General features: G+C 40.9%; 1 protein-coding gene across 3 annotated transcripts; it reads left to right on the top strand.

The window, feature by feature from the left end:
• The first annotated feature begins 11656 nt into the window (after positions 1-11656).
• Positions 11657-15326, top strand: LOC124004718 (transcobalamin-1-like). Of its 3 annotated transcripts, none has more exons than XR_006833516.1 (5): positions 11657-11778; positions 13605-13640; positions 13722-13866; positions 14150-14468; positions 14639-15326. XR_006833516.1 is itself a non-coding variant. In XM_046313440.1 (5 exons), exons 1-5 carry the CDS (start codon positions 11733-11735, stop codon positions 14681-14683), a joined length of 408 nt encoding a protein of 135 aa, XP_046169396.1. In that variant the 5' UTR covers positions 11657-11732; the 3' UTR covers positions 14684-15324. The 3 variants fall into 3 exon arrangements, 2 of the variants coding, with proteins under 2 accessions (XP_046169396.1, XP_046169395.1); XM_046313440.1 differs by having other exon boundaries at positions 14150-14285; positions 14639-15324; XM_046313439.1 differs by having other exon boundaries at positions 14150-14289; positions 14639-15313.

Genomic DNA, 15326 nt, shown 5'->3' with positions numbered 1-15326 from the left:
GACACCTGCTTGTCAAACATCGCATTCCAAAATCATGGGCATTCATTTGGAGTTGGCCCCCCAACATTCTCCACTCTTCTGGGAAGGCTTTCCACTAGATGTTGGAACATTGCTGCGGGGACTTGCTTCCATTTAGCCACAAGACCATTAGTGAGGACAGGCACTGATGTTGGGCGATTAGGCCTGGCTCATAGTTGGCGTTCCAATTCCTTCCAAAGGTGTTTAATGGTGTTGAGATCAGGGTTCTATGCAGGCCAGTCAAGTTCTTCCACACTGATCTGGACTGATCTGGACGGGGCATTTGTCAGGATTTGGCCAGGGTTGTTCCGGTTTTTGGTCACTAGATGCCCCCATTGTGCTTTTTGACCTTTTGTTTTCCCTTGATCCCCATTATTATTTGCACCTGTGCCTCGTTTCCCCTGATTGTGTTTAAACCCTTAGTTTTCCTCAGTTCTTTGCTCTGTGTTTGTATGTTAGCACCCAGCCCTAGTATTCTGTGAACTCTTGTTGATCCCGGAGGACTCTCTTGTGGAATTCTGTTTTTTGTTCTTGTTTATTTATTTTTGAGTATCTTTTGAGGCTTTTTTATGCTATACCTACCACCTTGTGGATTTACCTTTTTGTCTTGGAGGATTACCTTTGTTCTTGTGGAATTCCTTTTAAGGTTGTGGAGTTACATGTTTTCCTGAAGGACTTCACTTTTTACTTCATTAAATACACCGTCTCAAGTACTGCTGTGTCTGCCTCATCTTCTGGGTTCTGCCGACTATTCGTGGCTCAGTTGGTTTAGTGACTGTTTCTCACTCCGGAGACCCGGGTTCGTAATCGGGTCCTGACAGCATTGTCATGTGTAACGGATGTGAAACGGCTAGCTAGTTAGCGGTGATGCGCGCTAAAAAGCATTTCAATCGGTGACGTCACTTGCTCTGAGACCTTGAAGTAGAGGTTCCCCTTGCTCTGCAAGGGCCGCGGCTTTCATGGATCGATGGGTAACGATGCTTTGTGGGTGACTGTTGTTGTGTGCCGAGGGTCCCTGGTTCACGCCCGGGTATGGGCGAGGGGACGGTCTAAAGTTATACTGTTACACATGCTGAAACAGGAAAGGTTCTTCCCCAAACTGTTGCCACAAAGTTGGAAGCACAAAATCTTCTAGAATTTCATTGAATGCTGTAGCGTTAAGATTTCCCTTCACTGGAACTAAGGGGCCTAGCCCGAACCATGAAAAACAGCCCCAGACCATTATTCCTCCTCCACCAAACTCTACAGTTGGCACTACAAATTTGTCTGTCGGACTGCCAGATGGTGAAGCGTGATTCCAATGGCGGCGAGCTTTACATCACTCCAGCCGACTCTTGGCATTGCACATGGTGATCTTAGGCTTGTGTGTGGCTACTCGGCCATTGAAACCCATTTCATGAAGCTCCCGACAAACAGTTATTGTGCTGACGTTGCTTCCAGAGGCAATTTGGAACTCGGTAGTGAGTGTTGCAACTGCAGACCAGACAATTTTTATGCGCTACGCACTCCAGCACTTGGCGGTCCTGTTCTGTGAGCTTGTGTGGCCTACCACTTTGCAGCTGAGCTGTTGCTGCTCCTATACATTTCCACTTCACAATAACAGCACTTACAGTTGACCGGGGCAGCTCTAGCGTTTCAGAAACTTGATTTACTGACTTGTTGAAAATATGGCATCCTATGACAGTGCCACATTGAAAGTTACTGAGCTCTTCAGTAAGCCATTCTACTGCCAATGTTTGTCTATGGAGATTGCATGGCGGTGTGCCGATTTTATACACCTGTCAGCAACGGGTGTGACTGAAATAGACTAATCCACTAATTTGAAGGAGTATCCACATACTTTTCTATATATAGTGTATTTTGAGCATTTTCTTTAGTAATTGCATATTCAAGGAGAGATGCAAGCATAATATTGCTTTCTGAATATAAAATAGGTCTACAGCATCCAAAATAATTGGTGGGGAGTTTGAAAGGAGAGAGTGTGCATGCAATGGTTTGATCACATTGGCTGGTGATGATAAATTGATGATAAGATCCAGGCGAGTTGACAACCATTAGAAAAATGGAAATCGCAATCCACTTGAGCAAAGATGCATGCACGATGCAACGATTAACTTTTACATGCTGACACAAAGATGTGCAGGCCACATGGCGCTTGTGCTTGAATTGCTATATTTATCATTTAAATCAAATCACCTTACAGTGAAATGCTTACTTGCGGGCTCTAACCAATAGTGCAAAAAAGGTATTCGGTGAACAATAGATAAGTAAAGAAATAAAAACAACAGTAAAAAAAACTGTGAAAAATAACAGTAGCATCTGTTTGGGCGGTATGCAAATTGGAGTGGGGTCTAGGGTTTCTGGGATAATGGTGTTGATGTGAGCCATTACCAGCCTTTCAAAGCACTTCATGGCTACGGACATGAGTGCTACGGGTCTGTAGTCAGCTTAGGCAGGTTGTCTTTGTGTTCTAGGGCACCGGGACTATGGTGGTCTGCTTGAAACATGTTGGTATTACAGACTCAATCAGGGACATGTTGGTTGGTCAGCACATGCCCGGAGCACACGTCCTGGTAATCCGTCTGGCCCCGCAGCCTGTTTAAAGGTCAACATAAAGGTTTAAAGTGTCACTTTCATTACAGTTAATGTACATTTCAGTATAACTTGCCGTTAAGAAAATGTCTACAGACCACCATGAAAGCACTGATTGGTCTGGAAACACTGTATAGGCTAGCGTGCAGTAGAATGAGTTGATTAGTTGATTGATAGGCCTACATGTGTGGGCTACTGAAGATCGATTAACGATAACCTGTCCTGTCATCTAGTGTGGATGCTCACCACCAGTGTATTATACACTCTGATCCCACTGGGCACACACTGGTTGAATACATGTTGTTTCAACATAATTTCAATCAAATGATGTTGAACCGATGTGGAATAGAGCCCCACAGTGGAGGTGTCATAATACCCATTAAACCTAGCAGTCAAACAGGGAAATGGTTCCAAATAGTTTTTTTACCATTCATTTTTCTCCTATGGGATTTTAGAAACACTTAAAATAAGGGCTGTATTTCATGTAGGCTTGCCCTGGCGTGACGTAAATCTCTCAGACAAGGTGAGTTTTATCAATATATTCGGCTCTATTTAATCTCAGATTCTAAAATGCCAATTAGCATCAAAGTAGACATCATGCAAGACTACAAATCACTGTAAGCTCCTCCACGTCATCTCTAGCTAACAGATATTGGGTAAATTTAAAACTTCACAGAATTGTCCATTTAAAGAAATCTAGAAAATGTATGAATTACTTCATTTAGCTAGTATTAGATAGTTAATCCTGAGATTCTTACCTTTCCTCGATTCGTCAGTCTTGTCAGATAATCATGGCATTTGTAGTTCTTTATGATAGCCACATCAGCAGCTAATTTGCATTTTATTTTGGGTGGGTAAATACAGGCGGATATATTGATAAAGTCACCTTGTCCGAGAGATTTACATGGTTATCAAAACTTCACTCCAGGGTAAGCCCTTATTTTAAGTGTTTCTAAAAACACCTATGGGAAAATGAATGGTGGAAAAACGATTGGAGCCATTTCCCTGTTTGACTGCTAGGTTTTATGGGTATTATGAGTCACACTGTGGTACTCTAGATGTTGAATTGACATCTGTGCCCAGTGGGATAGTTCTGTATAGTTTATCATTAGTTATCGTCCTTGGTGTGGATGGCCCTAAAGAGCATGCAAAACTGTGCGAGTCAAGGGGCAATTATCAGACAGGCTATATGCACAAATTTGGAATGCAATTGCAAAGGAGGAACGTGACAGAGGGACCATTTTTTGCCCAATGAAGGTAGGACAAAGGCTAAATAGCACTACATAAATGAAGACATGCTCCCATTCTATAGTCTGTGTGTGAAACAAGTTCTCAGGGTTATGCTCCATGACGTTGGATGCCAACCACTAATAAACTCCACAGAAGCAGAGGCAGGGTGACAACACTAGCTAGCTAGGACAACAGTAGACCATGTCCTTCGCCCCCTCCTGTTGGGCACTGTTATCCTGCAGTTCTGTTATTGACAGTGAGGGCAGATGTTCAGCAGGTGTTAGTGAAGGACACTAGCTAACTAGGACTCCAGTACACAGCAGGTGGGATGGGTAGCTAGCTAGCACACAGATAGACAGTGTACTTCACCCCCGTCTGTCGGGCACTGTTTTCCCCAGTTCTGTTAACGATTTCAAGGGCAGGTGTTCAGCAGGTGGTAGCAAAGGACGACTGAGTGCTAACTAACTAGCTAGCTAGGACTCCGGTAGGCTGGACACATACAGAAGACGGGGTGGCAGCGTAGCCTAGTGGTTAGAGTGTTGGACTAGTAACCGGAAGGTTGCGAGTTCAAACCCCCGAGCTGACAAGGTACAAATCTGTGGTTCTGCCCCTGAACAGGCAGTTAACCCACTGTTCCCAGGCCGTCATTGAAAATAAGAATTTGTTCTTAACTGACTTGCCTGGTTAAATAAAGGTAAAAAAACACACAGTATACAGAAGATAGCCCAAGTCCATATTATGGCAAGAACAGTTCAAATTAGCAAAGAGAAATGACAGTCCATCATTACTTTAAGACATGAACGTCAGTCAATACGGAACATTTCAAGAACTTTGAAAGTTTCTTCAAATCAGTCGCAAAAACCATCAAGCGCTATGATGAAACTGGCTCTCACGAGGACCGCCACATGAATGGAAGACCAAGAGTTACCTCTGCTGCAGAGGATAAGTTCATTAGAGTTACCAGCCTCAGAAATTGATGCCCAAATAAATGCTTCACAGAGTTCAAGTAACAGACACATCTCAACATCAACTGTTCAGAGGAGACCGTGTGAATCAGGCATTCGCGGTCGAATTGCTGCAACAAAACCACTACTAAAGGACACCAATCATAAGAAGAGACTTGCTTTGTCCAAGAAACACGAGCAAAGGACGTTAGATCAGTAGAAATTTGTCCTTTGGTCTGGAGTCCAAATTGGAGATTTTTGGTTCCAACCGCCGTGTCTTTGTGAGACGCGGAGTTGGTGAACTGATGATCTCTGCATGTGTATTTCCCACCGTAAAGCATGGAGGAGGACGTGTTATGATGTGGGGGTACTTTGCTGGTGACACTGATTTATTTAGAATTCAAGGCACACTTAACCAGCATGGCTACCACAGAATTCTGCAGCGATACGCCATCCCATCTGGTTTGGGCTTAGTGGGACTATCATACGTTTTTCAACAGGACAATGACCCAACACACCTCCAGGCAGTGTAAAGGCTACAGTGCCTTGCGAAAGTATTCGGCCCCCTTGAACTTTGCGACCTTTTGCCACATTTCAGGCTTCAAACATAAAGATATAAAACTGTATTTTTTTGTGAAGAAACAACAAGTGGGACACAATCATGAAGTGGAACGACATTTATTGGATATTTCAAACTTTTTTAACAAATCAAAAACTGAAAAATTGGGCGTGCAAAATGTTGTTTGACACAATACGAAACATATCCCTGTCCACGTGATGGAAGCAGTCTTGGAGTGTGGAATCATGTAGGGTGCAGGGTGCATGTAGGGTGTATAGTCCATCCCGTTGTACTGTTCTCTGACTTTGCACATTCTCAGTATCTCTTCCAAGCAGGAGGAGGATTGCTGCGTCTAAGTCCAGTGCTGGAATCTTGTCTGCAACTGGCTTCAGATGAGGGTGATTAAGTGCAACTTCAGGTGAGGGGATCTCTGATCGTTCTTCTGGCATCATGTCACATTCTATGAGACTGGAGAGAGTGAGCTGCGTTCTTGCTAAAGACTTGTTTCTTTGTTTGTCTAAGAGAGCGTACAGTCTGTGGCCAGCAGGATACACTTTGATTAAGCATATCTTGACGCATGAGCTAGAGCTGACTGCATCTCTACAGATCTCAGTGCACTTAGAGGTTACTGCACGTGTTGCACTCTCCTTTTGCGGCAAACCATGATTTTCTTTGGTAGCAAAGTTCTCTGTTCTCCATCAGGCTGGCCCCGGATGCAGCGTGGGTGGATGTCTATCACTGTTGCATTCTTTGCACAGCAACACTTTTTCACAATCATTTGTGAGATGACTGGTTGAAACTGTAACACGTGGCTGTCCTCGAGATACGAATCTAGTGTCTTGCTCCTGAAGCTGCAGCATCTTCTCAGCGGATGAGGCTTGTTGTGCAGAGGACAACTTTCTTCCCTGAGAAACTAGCCTGGTTGGCTTCATACTCAGATGAGACATCTGTCTTCCGTATGGACACTGGTGTTCTGTGTTCTTTGTTATGCTTCTCGGGTGGAGTTGGAGCCGCCTGTTTTCAAGAAGGTGAGGCTTGGATCGCTGCGCGTCTTCGCTCGCTTAGGATGAACTGTAGGACTGACGGGTAGGTAGGCTCGACTTTTTCGCATTGATGGTCTGGTTCTGTATTGTAGAGTCTGACTATCAAAGTTGACCCCTGCTAATTGGACCTTTGATGGTCTCAATGGCTTTGTGTTATGAGGTGGATGAGCAGTGTATACTCACGGGTGCGTTACGCTGAGAGGTGTGCTGTCTGGGTTTCTAACAAACAGCGGGTCTCTCTGTTTAAATAATCGCCGGCTACTCCGAGAACTTCAGCTATGGCTGCTGTGGCAGCTTTCTCCTACTTGAGAATATGTAAGTGTGCCGTTACCTCAGCTTTTCTTCTAGCTAATTCCGCTGTAACCCTATGATGCTCTTTTATGCAGCCCTGTTCTCGTATCATGTCAGCTTCCCTTGTTGCATAGGAAGCCTATGCATAGGAGCCCTGGTGGTTGCAGCACTAGCTGATGACAGGTTAGTGGCTCGAATGTCTCAACTAATGCGCTTAGGTCTGTCTTCAGGACTAACTGATGTCAGATCAGATATATTAGTCTCTAAAGCTTGAGCACCATGACCTGGTCCCCAGAGTGTATGTGCTGTCCTCTGAGTCTGAATGCTGAAGGATGTCTGTTACCTTGATAATCTTGTTGTTTCATAATGAGCTGGGTTAACTCTGTGGAGTCTGATGGCTAAAGAGGTTGGATCGAGACGTGTAGAAGGGATCCACTCTTCCTTTGGCTGGTCCTGCTGTGTAGTCTTTTTTAAATGTATTGTTATGCCCTCACAATATGTGTACATTTAAAGCTTGGCAAAAAGCTGACAAATCCCATTAAAGAGCCCGGAGGCAGGATTAATCTTTAGTTTAGTTTTTCATCTTTTAGTTACATTACTTTTTGTAAAACTGTAAAGTACAGAATATAGCAAATATTATTGCAAAATTATCTGCACACATTCACACAACTGCATACACGTAAAGAATATCCTGACCCAATATACTAACTATAACAAGCTCATGATAGTCAATAGGCCTAGCTTGCCAAAATAACGTTGCAGAAAGGAGAAATGTACCTGACTAGAAAAGTGCCACAAAATGACTAAAACAGCAATATGCGTACTATGTATGCATACAACATAATTACAACAGTATCATCTTGTAACGGAAAGATTCCTAGGCATGCACATTAGCCAGATAAAGTACAGGAAGTTGCGTGTCAAAGATAGGCTAACACCCAATGTATTTTCTATGGCAATTAGTTAGCACACATTAGTTTAGCATCATCATGAAGGCTAACACCCAATGTATTTTCTATGGCAATTAGTTAGCACACATTAGTTTAGCATCATCATGAAGGCTAGGTAAAAACATACTTATTCTAGAAAGTACAACTTGAATTAATGAAAGCATGTACTAGTGACTCAAACAAAAGGTGCCTACTTAAAGACGGATCTTTATCCAAAGCCTTGTAAGTAAGAAAGATGAAGCTCATCTGTATGTTGCCATTCTTTATATTGCTTGTACTGGGAATGCGTTCGGAACCGGCAGTAAGCTGATTTAGTACCCAAGTTTGCTATGGTAGCGCAACAGAGCACAAACTATGTACAGATAAATGTATGTCTATCAAAAAGCGGACTAAAAAGGCAATTTTTTTATGTTGAGTTGTACCTTAATTATACACTGATCTCATTGTATATCCCTCCAGCAGCAATTATTGGGGGGTTGTTGATAGAATTCAAGCTATCAAATCCAGACAAATTTATTTTAGCAGATGACCTTAATCACACATTCAATGAATTTGACAGACATGGCAATAAAAAAGGCAAATTCAAGGAGCCTCCAATGAGAGGCTGAAAAAATGTCATATCTACAAATAATTTGCATGACACCTGAAGATTATGCACAACTACAAAAGACTACTCCTTTTTTTCTCAAAGTAAAACAAACTATTCAAGAATGTACTTTTTTTCCTCCCAAAATGCACTCAACAATTTACTGGCTCAAAGGTTAAGTCTGAGTTACTAAATTACTATCTTTTTTTTTTTAAAGTAAAGATTTTATGTTTTTTTTTAAAGATAGTTATTTATTTCAAGTTATAGAAGAAAATATATATTTCAATTTTAAGCAGGAATATGATCTTTAACATTTGAACAAAGCCAAAGACAGATTAAACTCAAATTACTGTTATGCTGGTGAATGAGGACCCTAAAGCGACTTAACAGAAACAGAGTCTTTATTCCAGTCTTAAACAAAAACGATAATCCTGGATATTATCTTAGGTAAATACAAAACAGGAAAACTGAAATCCACTCGTCAGTGGAGAGGAACGACTGGAGACGCGACCACAGACTGCAGGTCGCTTCGGGAAGGCAACGGCCGTAGCTGACATAGACACCTGCTCACACGCAGCATCTGAAGAAGGCAAAAACACGACAGGGCGGAACAAGGACACAGAACAGCGAACATCAAACAAGGATCCGACAAGGACAGAAGCGGAAAACAGAGGGAGAAATAGGGACTAATCAGAGGGCAAAATAGGGGACAGGTGTGAAAGAGTAAATGAGGTAGTTAGGAGAATGAGGAACAGCTGGGAGCAGGAACGGAACGATAGAGAGAGAGAGCGAGAGAGGGAGAGAGGGAGGGGGAGAGAGAGGGATAGAAAGAGGGAAAGAACCTAATAAGACCAGCAGAGGGAAACGAATAGAAGGGAAGCACAGAGACAAGACATGATAATCAATGACAAAACATGACAATTACTACTTAATAGCAAATAAACCTGAAACCCTTACACAACCCTCACAAAATCAATACACTTCAAACCAGTTTTTTAAGATGATGATACAAGTTAGTTAATTAGAAACCACAACGGGATTAACAACTTAAAAAAATGTATGGAAATCTATATAAATCATTATTAAACAGTTGGACCGATCCTACAGCCTCAATCGACAACCCTGAAAAAAACTCTCAGCAGACAAATCGGGTAAAATAGAGATCACCCAAAAATAGACAGTCTTAAAACATTCACGCAGAGAAAAGCACCAGGAATGGCTGTTATAGCAGCAAAGTGGTACAACCCAGACTAATGCCCGTGATTATGGAATGAGATATTCAACAATCAGGTGTCCACATACTTTTGTTCATGTATTGTATCACTCAATTCAGTACTTCCTAGTTCCATGTATCAAACAGTTATTTCAGTTATATTAACATCTGTAGAGTCCCCTGCTGATTAAAGACCCATAACTCTAATCAATTGCAACAACAAAGTAATATAAAAGTGTATGCAAAAGAATTGCAAGTCTTAAGACTTAATACATATCAATCAAACAGGGTTTATTAAAAATAGACAAGCAAATACAAGAACACTTTATAATACAATACATAAAAAAGATAGACTTAACAATAATGGTATTAATGCCAAAAAGGCTTTTGACTGTCTTGAATTGCCTTTTCTAATACAAACGTTGAAAGCCTTGAACTTTCCAGCTGAAATAATACATTTAATACAAATGGTATATAAATATCCTCAAGAAAAAATATAAACAAATATGTTTTCTTAAGAAATTGCATTAGAAATGGCACAATACAGGGATGTCCCCACTCCCCCTCCTGTTTGCACTGACAATAAAACCGCTTAGAAAGAATTAGACAGAACCCAAACGTAACACGTATCGGTCTTTGTTTACCAAACTAAACGTAAAAATATACCATTTTATTTGCCGACGATCTCCTGATATACCTGACCAATATTGAGAACTAAATTTTCTCAAATAAATAAATCTGAACTCAAGTCTCAGGATATAAAATGAATTTGGAAAAACTGAAGTAATGGCAATAGGTAAAAAAATAATAACTCTTGATATACAACAATTCTTTAAGTGTACCATTAAAAAATAACTTTATCCCATTACTCAACATAATGAAAGCAGATCTATTTAAATGGAAGAATATTCCTGAAACTCTTACAGGTAGAATTTCCCTCTTCAGAATGGCACGGCTCCCAAAGTTTTCATATTTATTCTCGGTAATACCATTTACCCAACTGAAGACATTCTTTAAAATTGTATACTCGGCCATAAGACTTTATATGGGCAAATAAAACTCATAGATGTAAAACATTCCTTTTTATTCTAAGTCTGAGGGTGGTTTTAACTTCCCAGACTTGGAATTGTACCAACTCACCACCCAAGACTTTTACTTGAGACATATTGTTAAATTCACTACCGAGTCATATATATATGTGTGTGTGTGTGGTATAAGGATATTTCTGAAATTATTGTGTGTACAGCAGTGGAGGCTCCTCAGAGGAAGGGGAGGACCATCCTCAGTGAAATGTCATAAATATGTAAATGGTGAAAACCTTAAAGTTATCCTTTTCAGATAAAACTATACTAAATATTCATGTCACCAAATAATTGCTTTAACATACACTGTTTTGCAAGGAAGGTCTACAGTAACTTCAACAGCACTGTCTGGGGTAACGCCATGGTGTAGCCAGAGGACAGCTAGCTTTTGTCCTCTGGCTACATAGACTTCAAAGCAAAATCTAGGCGGCTCGTAGGCCTCACCCCCTTCCGTGGACATAGATGGTAATTATGACCACTCCCGCAGGACATGCTCCAACCAATCAAAGCTTTTGCAGTATGAACTGACATGTTGTCCATCCAATCATAGAATTAGGATCAGAGAACAAACCTAGTGAGTTGTATTGGGATTGTGCCACAGAGCAATATGTGGGTTCTATGTGTTGAGAAGCTTGGTGACATTGTTGGATAGAGATTACGAGTGAAGAGTGATAGTTAAGCATTATTGGGATATTATTCAAAGTCGTTTTTTCAAATTACAGGAGACGGAGGTATATTATAAATTGTTTTCTTGGTTTTATAACTTTATTTTTGTGTTAGTGCAATTTATTTGCTAGCTACCAGCACAAGTGTAGTTCTCTACCAGAATGGTAGAATGGCCAACGCTGTCGAATGTTGTGGACTTCTTGGTTGAACCCTCTCATTCTCTGGGGTACACGGAAAAGGTGCAAATTTAAAAGCGAGGGTCGACCTCTGCTTGATCAGTTTCATGAAGACTGATGAAAAGTTGAGGGCGTTCAATACTAACTTGAATCAAAAGTATAGATGGTTAGCAGGGAGCCTTTCATCAGGTCGCCTGTATTGCTGGTCTATTTGGTAAGTCAGCCTTGGTCGAAAGGTGGGTGCAGTGACCTGAAGAACATTGATTGTTCAGCGTCAACAAAAGCAGGGCATGCAAGAATATGCTTTTAGGAGGACACAATGAGAGGGAAAGTTCCGTTAACAAGGACAACTACAAGGAGCTTGCAGGGGTAACTGCGCGTTATGATGCTTTACTTGCTGAAAGTATTGGAACTTTCAAATGTCTTTTGTAAGGATTTAGGATTAATGCATTTTAAACTCGCTACCATATTACTTAAGATTGAATTGTTTGAACAACAGCTGCTTTGTCTTTATCTGTTTTTGTGTGTGTGTGTGACAAGAACTGAGTAACATGGTGTGACTTGCATGTTGCAAAGCGGTGTACTGTTTGCTACATTTGCCTTGCCTGTCTGTGTGACTATTGAGCACATGGTGTGATTTGCTGCATGTTAAAGTTGTGGTTAATCAGGTATAGGGAGGGGTGGTCATCGCAAGGTTTAACTGAGATGGAAAAATACTGAACAACACAATAGCAGGAACTGAGCAACTGTTACAACTAGAGTGTGGTACCAACACAGAGTTAATCTACACAATAGCAGATGTCTGGCTCCAAGGAGCGCCAAGAGGCTAGGACTAGTCTGAGCGCCTGCGATAGGCTGAGCAAGTCTAAAACCACGCTCAGCCTCTACTGTGATAGGCCAACAGACGGGTTGGAATTATGTCTAAGAACAACTGTTTACGAACATCTGGTCAGTTCTCTGTTTGCCCTGCGAGGTGGGACAGAGAGCCCGTATATACGAAAATTGCATTTACCATTTATTGCTTGAATTTAATTAAAGGCTTATTCTTCCTGATACCGGATTCAAAAGACGCAACCCTATCACTTTTCTGTGATGTTGAAAACCATTCCGAATGATTTGATAGCCTCCATTAAAAATAATTGTCAAAGACCATACCCATTCACTAACACGATCCTGAGCGGGATGGCACAAAATGAGATGCAGAGACGTGACTTCAACAAAAAGAAGGGAACTGTATTGGGGGTTCTTTCAACACTCCCCAGGGCAGTAGAAACAAAGGCCCGTGTAAGGGCTATCTACTTTTTTTTTAAAGTACCAGTTGGTACTAATGTCTGTATAACAAAAAATCTATGAAGAAGTTAGCTCTTACAATGGGGGTCAATGGAATATAATGTTTTTTTCCCCAATTTTTGGTTGAGGGGAATTCCTTATTACATGAATACGGACTCTGAGAATAACAATGGAGCTTCTATTACAGTTATGTTTTTTGTGAATATTTTGAACACAAGGAAAACAAAGAAGGTTGATAGTCAGTGACTCAACTTTTCAAAGATTACTGATTTAATGTTATCCATTCTCACGGTCTATGTTGTCTGAAGCTGAAGGTTTAATGTATCCTTTGTTCACAGACCTTAGCCTTTTCAGGACCATAAGGAAGTTTTGGTTGGGGTCCCCACCCCACTTCAGGACCTTCGCTGTTGGGCTAGTCACTGCACAAGATTTTTACTTTGGTAGAGCTCTTTGAAAAAAAAGGTGCGATCTAGAATATAAAAGCTCAGACACACTGGTAGGATTGTCAAATGTTTATCTTCCGACAAACGTTTGCACCTCTGAAAAGAGGAATTGGCACTCATTGGCAATGACAAGGAGTGGAACGTTAACTAAAGAGACTGGTACTCAGGCTACTATAGGTCGGTACAATAAGTAAACTATGAAAGTTGAATACAAGGTCATTGTGGTCAAGTTGACCTTTTTAAAGTCCCCTGAAACAGTTGACTGATGGTGATACATACAAGATATGAGACAAACTAAATGTTGAGTTTGGCAGTACAAAACGTACAGGTCAAGCACTACGGCAAGAGAAAGGAAAGAAATCAGATTATTTTCAGTCTAGCCAGCATGTTGCCAAGATAAAGAAAATGCACTCACTAAAGGAGTGGTTACAAGTTTTAATATAAAAAGGAGTGATTGCATCACTGTACACTTCCAACTGAATACAGGATGAGTTTAATCATGGCAACTTTTCTCTCTACAGCTCTGCTGTTGCTGGTTCCTGGGATCCTGACTGAAAGTAATGTGGAATATATGTACATCTTTTTAATGTTCTCTTTATAACCTATAGTGTACATTTTTAATTACAATTTTATTACAGAGGAACATGGATCAAACCCCATCAATTTGACGGTAGTCAACAGCATCGGCAATGCAGCCAATGAGACCTACAGTGCTGACATTGTGTTCAGAGGGATCCTACTCGGTGCCATGAGGAGACTGCAGCAGACCAATGCAGACTTCAAGTGAGTAGACATTTAGATTCCATTGTCTGGTTTTCTAGAATAGCTCATTTATATGCAATATCGATGATACAGTTTGAGCAATAGTTTATGCCAATTTACAGACAATTTTCTGTAGTTCAATGTGTGATTTATTGCATGGCAAGGAATGGTACGTCATTTTCATGTTTTCAATGTCTAAAGTAATGGTGGTATTCTTTGCTTTTGGAATGGGTAAGGTGTATTATAATTGGCAGATGGTGTGTCAAAGATTTTATGTTTATGTCAGTGATCATTGTTCTTCCAGGTTTACCTACACAGAGGACCTCAACTATGGTCCTTTCCTGGAGAGTGTGAATGGTGTTGCCGGGAACAATGCTGAGCACACTTATTGGGAGCTCCTTGTTCAGACTGGGAAGAATGGATCTGTGATCAGACCTGACGTGGGCGAGTCATGATTTAGAATATGTTTCTTTCTACAGAATTAAGGGCAAAAGCAAGTGTTATTTACAACAATCTATTTGTCACATTAATTGTGCACATACTGTAAACACAAAGTGAGCACACTTACTGGGAGCTCCTTGTTCCGACTGGGAAGAATGGACCTGTGATCAGACCTGATGTGGGTGAGGAGTAGTAGTCTCACACACAATGTTAAGACTGTGTTTAGAACTCTCTCAGAGAGCAAAGCTATAGCATTAAGTGGAAAAGCTAGTGTTATTTACAATGTATTTGTCACATGAATTGTGCACATTAGTGTTAACACAAATGAATGATTTGGACCTTGTTTTCACAGGTATTGGCTGTTACATCCCAGAACCAAATGACCACATCATCCTGAATTTTACAAAATGGTAAACAGTCAGAAGAAGCGCCTGCCTGATACTGGTTCATGATTTGGAAAAGTGCTGTTGTCATAAATTGCACATGTGCCATAACAAGGAAAAAGTAAGGTAGTAATGACCAACCTTTAGACTGTTTAGAATGAAAAATCGAGTTTCACCAGGATACTGTTATATACCCAAACTACTGTAAAATAACATTCCATTTGTAATTACTGTGTCAAAGGTTAATAAAGTAAAAGTAGCTTTGGAGTATCATTTGTACGGGGAAACAAAATGACTGCAACAGTATACCTATACGTGCGCACACGATCATTTCAGAAATTACTGTACATATTCTTTACACTCACGTGTGGGCGTGTATATATATACATTTTCACCCCAAAAAGTTGCTATCTAGAACCTAAAAGGGTTTTTGTCTGTCCCCATAGTAGAACCCTTTTTGGTTCCACGTAGAACCCTTTCTGCAGAGGGTTCTACATGGAAATGGAGCATTGATTATTTGATAAACCAAGTTTGTTTTACAAAATGCACTTGGTGGTTTAAGGACTAGTAGTCCACTAAGGTTACAAGCTGACTTGCCTGTGACCTTGGCTGATGGCTGGCAACATTTCAATATTATGTTTGACTGTTCAGTAAAGG

The sequence above is a fragment of the Oncorhynchus gorbuscha genome, linkage group LG19, assembly GCF_021184085.1.
Source record: "Oncorhynchus gorbuscha isolate QuinsamMale2020 ecotype Even-year linkage group LG19, OgorEven_v1.0, whole genome shotgun sequence".
NCBI lineage: Eukaryota > Metazoa > Chordata > Actinopteri > Salmoniformes > Salmonidae > Oncorhynchus > Oncorhynchus gorbuscha.
The sequence above is the reverse complement of the archived record's forward strand: the minus strand, read 5'-3'. Positions and strand labels throughout refer to the sequence as shown.

Coding starts and splice junctions, on each gene's coding strand:
- LOC124004718 (XM_046313439.1), top strand. CDS start 11,733: ATGATGCTTTACTTGCTGAAAGTATTGGAACTTTCAAATGTCTTTT. Junction 13,867..14,149: donor CAGACCAATGCAGACTTCAA/GTGAGTAGACAT, acceptor TTGTTCTTCCAG/GTTTACCTACACAGAGGACC. Junction 14,290..14,638: donor TGTGATCAGACCTGACGTGG/GCGAGTCATGAT, acceptor TTGTTTTCACAG/GTATTGGCTGTTACATCCCA.